The 6,827-nt window shown below is 29.7% G+C and overlaps 1 protein-coding gene across 1 annotated transcript; it reads left to right on the top strand.

The window, feature by feature from the left end:
- The first annotated feature begins 3,213 nt into the window (after nucleotides 1-3,213).
- Nucleotides 3,214-4,946, top strand: LOC107009539 (aspartic proteinase PCS1-like). The gene has a single exon (XM_015208882.2). It carries the CDS (start codon nucleotides 3,384-3,386, stop codon nucleotides 4,671-4,673), a length of 1,290 nt encoding a protein of 429 aa, XP_015064368.1. The 5' UTR covers nucleotides 3,214-3,383; the 3' UTR covers nucleotides 4,674-4,946.
- Nucleotides 4,947-6,827: the final 1,881 nt, after the last annotated feature.

The following is a 6,827-nucleotide window of genomic DNA, read 5'->3' as shown; positions in this document are numbered from 1 at the left end:
AAATTTGGCGTGTGAATAGTATTACAACAAATTTACTTTTTGAATATTTTAATATTATTTCATTATACAAATTTTTAATTAAATTTCTTGTATATTTAATTATTTTTATGTAATATTTTTCTAATATTAATTTTCATATTGAAGTTATCTTTTTTTATAAATTATTTTTTCTCAATATGACTTTTTTAAAAAAATTAAGAAGTTCTAGATGATAGATTAACTTCATGTAATATATTGTACAACATGATAATTGAGGGTGAACGTGATCTTAATGCACCAATTTAAAGATGTGTCTAAAGGTCCAACTCCGACCATAGAAATGTCATTAGATGAAAATTATCAATTTCAACAATTTCTAACTCGATATAAAAAAATAACGGACAAATAAACTTACTTTTTTAACTACATTATGCATTAATAGAGCACTTATGGAAGCACTGTAGTTATCTTGAAAGTCGAATGTTTATGTAGAATTTAAAACAATTTTTTCAATTACATTATGTCTATTTAATTGTATTTCTTTAATAATTTCAATTTTATTTGTATGATCCATTTTTATGTATAATGTATAATATTTGCTAGCAATTTATATTATTTAAAAAATTATGGTACAAAATAATTTTATATTAAATGATTATAAAAGGAAATAGTATGAATTATATATGATGATTGTCTTAGAAATAAATTATTTTATGAAATAAAAAAATATAAATGAAATAAGAAATAATAATATAATAATGAAGAGGGAGAAAAGTATTTTTCTTTCGTGTAAAAAAAAAATTGACACTAAATTTGATATTTGAATTCGGAGATGCCGTGAAAAAGATACTCTATAATATTTTATTTAGAGAAAAGACATAAAGTCACCACTGAAGTTGTTACGTATTTTCATAAAGAAACCTTAACTTTGAAAATGTCCTATCACACCACAAAACTTTCTGATATCTTTGTAAATGGGTCATTTTGACACATTTCTTCATTTGGTTTGTGCGCGTGATGTTCACTCTTTTCAACCCGTTCAGCCCGACCCGATATTTACTAAAGTAGAGAAGTCTTTTTTTTCTTTGTTATTTTTCAGCTTTTCAAATTCTTCATATTTTCTTCTCTCTGTCAAGATTCTTGGATGAACAAGAAATTGAATTTGATATTTTGATCAAATCTAATTACAAGATTTATGAGGGTATCCCACCCAATATGACAAGATTAAGAGGATGGTTATTCCTGATGCTTTAAAGGTATTAAGGCTCCAAGCCGGACACAAGTACTGTCTCTTGGGCAAGCTTTTATCAGAGATTGGATGAAACCATTTCAATAAAATCAAGGAGCTCGGAAACAAGAGAAAGAGAAAAAAAAAAAGCTCAGATAGCATACGAGAGGAAAAAGAAGATCGATAAATCATCTTAATCTCTACCTTTTTCTTTGTTATATTATTTTCGTGAGTGGTTTATTTTCAGTTTAGCACTGTTTGAGAAGACTCTCCGACTCTTTTATCCTTCATTATTTTTTGTAATGAAATCGAATCTGATATTTTTAGTAATCCACAAGGAAAAAAAATCTCTCTGTTGAAAATTAAAAGAGAAAATGAATTCCTATCATATTGCGTTTGGGGAAGATGATGAATTCATCAAAGAGAGAATACCAATGTTGATCTTGCTTTAGAAAAAATAAAGAAGATGAAATCATGAAAAGAGGGTTACCAATGGCTTTTTTGGGTTTAAATTTGGGGAAGATGATGAAATTAATTAAATAATTGATGATAAAGAAATAAAGTGACACATGTCATTTTTAAACTGGTTAATGACATTTAAAACAATGCGTCACGCGCCTCATGTGCGTGGTCACACCCCAAACGAGAGAATGGGTCAAAATGACCCATTTACAAAGATATTAAAAAGTTTTGTGGAGTGATAGAACACTTCCAAAGTTAAGATGTCTTTATGAAAATACGGGATAACTTCAATATTAACTTTATGTCTTTTCTCTTTTATTTACTTTAATGACGTCCATAACTTGGACAAAATCTTTTGAATAGATTGGTACTGACTTCTGTTCGTACAAAGATTCTTATATCAGTAAAAGATACATCTCCGTTAAAATTTTTTACCACGAACAAAAATCATCCAAATTTTACACTTTTATAGTCATAAGCTTAAATTTATATTTTTGTGAGATAAAAAAAGGGAAAAATTACTTAAAAAATTATTTTTGAAACTTGTTTACATTAATAACAATATTTTAAATATTATTAACATGAATAGATATTTTTATTAAATCTTAAAAAATAAATAAATAAGATAATTATAATTTCTAGTTAGTCTATTATAAATTATTTAATTACCTTAATTTGAGAGATTTTCTTCCATCTTTCAAGTAAGTATATCATTAAAAAAAAAATCAAATCTTTCTCTCTTAATTGTATTCAAGTATTTTAACCAACATTTTATAGTATCTACCACAATCAATATATAATTGTTTAGTCTAATCTCACTCCTTATTTTCATTTAAAATCATTATCGATAATATTATTACATATAATTTTTTGTTCGTAATATATGTATGGTATAAAATTCTTATAGTTATTATCTAAAATAAATCATGGTATAAACATACCATATGAAAGTTAGATTATTGATATATTTTTGCCATAAACTTTTAGAAAAATTGTTTATGGTGTAAATTATTATGTTTAAACTTTGAAATACTTTTTTGGTTTAAAATATTATATATATATATGTGTGTATATATATATATATATATATATATGTGTGTGTGTGTGTGTGTGTGTGTTTTATGGTATAAATATTATTCATAGTAAAATCAGATTATTACTATATTTTATATATAAATTTATGGAAAAAATATATACATGGTACAAATTTATTATATTGAGAGATTTTTTTTATCAAATATATATTTATAGTCTATTAATGGAATAAACTTTTTGAATTTAAAGCAAACACATATATTTAAGGTATATATATGAATGATCGATTTCTCATTTATATTAAAATATTTGCTATTTAGGTTATTTAATGATAAATATATGAATAATCGATTCTCAGGTATAATAGAATAAAAATATATGCTATTTAGGTTAATATTTTATCTACCATAATTGGTAATGAATTAATGTTGTCATGTATTTTGTAAAAAATAGTTTGTTAAAAATCATTTTTTTTTATATCTCCATCTATATATATTTTTCGAGATTATCGGTTATTATTGTACGAAGGGGACATTTTCAACAACTACAACACTAGAAGAAAACAAAGTTCTGAAAATTCAGTAATGACTGCTCACTAGTCAGAAAGAGCCTCAAAACATTCAAAATCCCCTCCAATTTTCTTTTTTCATGAACAATTAATTACTCTGTTTGTTCTGTTATGGATGACTCTGTAAATCTTCTTCTTCTTCACCTTGTATTTTCTGTCTTATTCATTCAATCAATTGCTACTAAACATTCATTGATTCTTCCCCTCATAGCCAAAAAAACGCCATCTATCTCCGCCTCGAAACCCCCAAACAAAGTTGCTTTTCATCATAATGTTTCGCTTACTGTCTCTCTTTCTATTGGGTCACCTCCGCAACAAGTTGTCATGGTGCTTGATACTGGAAGTGAACTTTCTTGGGTTCATTGTAAAAAAACCCCAACAACACCTTTAATTTTCAATCCGTTTGTTTCTTCTTCATACTCTGCTATCCCCTGTTCTTCACCGACATGCACGATGAAAACCCGGGATTTTTCCATACCCGTTTCATGTGACCCGAAGAAACTCTGCCATGCTACGCTATCCTACGCTGACAGTTCTTCTGTTGAAGGTAATTTAGCTACGGAAACTTTCCGTATCGATAATTTGAATTTACCCGGTGTCGTATTCGGGTGCATGGATATGAGTTCAAGTTCAAACCCGGAAGACTCAAGGACTACCGGGTTAATAGGAATGAACCGTGGTGGTTTATCTTTCGTTACACAAATGGGTTACCCGAAATTCTCTTATTGTATTTCGGCTCGTGACAGTAACGGCGTTCTCTTGTTTGGAGATGCGAATTTGCCTTGGCTTAAACCAAGGAAGTACACTCCGTTGGTTCAAATGTCAACTCCGTTACCTTATTTTGATCGGGTTGCTTATACGGTTCAGTTGGAAGGAATTAAAGTTGGTGAGACGATTTTACCCTTGCCTAAATCAGTACTCATACCGGACCATACTGGAGCGGGTCAAACCATGGTTGATTCGGGTACTCAATTTACTTATCTACTTGGCCCGGCTTACACCGCATTAAAAAATGAGTTCATTAAACAAACCAAAGGCGTGTTGAGAGTCTTGAACGACCCGAATTTTGTGTTCCAGGGGGCGATGGACTTGTGTTACTTAGTCGAGTCGACTCGTACGATACTACCCAAGTTGCCACCAGTAACATTGATGTTTCCGGGTGTGGAAATGAGCGTTGTGGGTGAAAAATTGCTCTACAAATTAGCTGGAGTAACGAGAGGAAAGGATCAAGTGTATTGTTTTACGATGGGAAACTCAGATTTACTAGGAGTAGCGGCATATATTATTGGACACCATCACCAACAAAATTTCTGGATGGAATTTGATCTTGCAAACTCTAGAGTTGGATTAGCTGAAGTTAGTTGTGAATTAGCAGGTCAAAAATTAGGGCTAGGGTTATAATTTTAATATTTGTTCTGTAGTTAAATTGAGAAGCATGGTAGGACTATTGAGTGGACATGGGAAGTTTGTTTTTTAGTTTGTGTTGATGGGAAGAAAGGACAATCAAAGGTGTGAAAATTGGGAAGTGTGAAATGATTTTTTCTGTTCTCAATTTGTGGGCAGCATTACGTTTACAGTACTAGTACTATTTTACTAACTTTTGTTTGGCTTCTGGCCTTATATTGGTCATTGAAATATATATTTTATCACAGTCAATCTATGATTAATTGACGAGTAAACGCTCAATGGACAAATTTTGTTATTTATTTGAAAAAAAATAAATAAACGAACCTTGTTTAGACTGCAAAGTGCAAACAAAAAAGAAGAGAGGAAAAAAAAGGAAATAGACAAATTTATAGAGTTGTTGGAAGGGTTTGACCAGAAAATGCCAGTTGGGAGGGCCGCCATATTGAGCGGCGTTTACACGAAAGTCTCGTCAATTGTAATAAGACCCAGCTGTCAAAGGAGTTTACACACAATTGTGGATTGGTTTAGAATGGTCAACTCTTTCGTCGAGGTTTATATTTGCTGTAAGTAACGAAATTATTGAATTATTAGTTTTATTTTTAAATTACTAAAGATCTTAAAAATATTTTTTATTTGGAAACTTGAATTAAAATATACTAAAGTTTGATTAGTCAGGTAAAGGGAATACTAAAATTTTCAATAGTTTATAAATGAAACTAATCATTTATGTCAAGTTCAATGATATTTTTAATATTTCTCTATTAATTGTTACTTGTGCCTTGAGACATAAGTTCCGCTTTAAAACATTATGCCTCGAAAGATTATATTTTAAAGGAAAAATTGTATATAATATCAAACTAATAACCTAAAATAAATGGAGTAGCTAGGGTTTGATTTAATTGTGCTCCATAGCAAACGTTAGCCAAAATTTGCCAGGCGTCTCTCTCCCATTCTCGCTCGCGACTCTCTGCTCGCCTCTCTCGCTTTATACACAGAAGTGTACACATGCAAAAACATATATCTTCGTGTTATACACTTAATTATACAATTTACAAACATTTTACTTCAATTCAACTGTAGAAAAATGCAAATTTTATACAAATATTGCAGAGAAAAAGGCCAACGAATTATACAATTACGAATTATACAATTGCAGTGAAATACAATTTTCTCTAGCTTTATACAACATAAGTGTATATATTGTGTTTCTGTTTTTGTATAAAGCGAGAGAAAAACATATATCTTCTTGCTATACACTTATAATTATGTAATATACATACAATTGTGCATTATACAATTGCAGTGAAATAGGATAGCGAATTATACAATTACAGCGAAATAGGCCAGCGAATTATACAATTTAGGCCAGCGAATTATACAATTGTATATGTATAGCGAATTATACAGTTTTATGTTTGCTATGAAGCGCAATTATGCAAAATTTGCTATAACATATAAATATGAATTTTTTGTTTGCTATATGTGAAAGTTGCCCTATTTTAAATTCATGCCTTAGGCATAACGTGATTTGAGACATAAATTCAATAGTCTGAACTTGTGCCTTATAAGGGATAATCTGTGCCAATCATTTTTCTTTTAATAAAAGGATAAAGATTTTACTTACGACTTAGACATATAGCATTGAACTTATGCTCCAGAGTAAATATTGCCTAAAAGGTTTGCCTAACGAAATTAACGGTCTATTTGATATTATTATTGGGAGATAAAAAATATTTATTTTGAAAAAGAGTTATGCAATATGATTTAACTTATTAGGCCTTACGCAGCATAACTTATGAGTTATCATGACGCAAAAATATGAACTTATGCTTGGCCTTAGGGGTGTGCATCGGTCGGTTCGGTTCGGTTTTACATATAATCGGTTCGGTTTATCAGTTTCGGTTTTAAAATATGCTAACCCAATAACAAATCAATAAGAAATTTTTTATCGGTTTATCGATTTATCGGTTTTTGATGTTATCGGTTCGGTTTCGGTTAACCCAATAAGAAAATGTCGATCAAATAATATATAATAGTACGTATGTTATAATTACATGTTACCAACTTACCGCCAAAACATTATAGAAAACTTTGAATGTTGATCAAATTACTAACATTCACAAACTTGCAAAAGCTATCGTCTACAAT

The sequence above is a fragment of the Solanum pennellii genome, chromosome 2 (genome assembly GCF_001406875.1).
Source record: "Solanum pennellii chromosome 2, SPENNV200".
Lineage (NCBI taxonomy): Eukaryota > Viridiplantae > Streptophyta > Magnoliopsida > Solanales > Solanaceae > Solanum > Solanum pennellii.
This window is presented reverse-complemented; position numbering and strand designations above follow the sequence as displayed.

What these genes read in the sequence shown, in the direction of transcription:
- LOC107009539 (XM_015208882.2), top strand. Translation starts at nt 3,384, where the DNA reads ATGGATGACTCTGTAAATCTTCTTCTTCTTCACCTTGTATTTTCTGTC.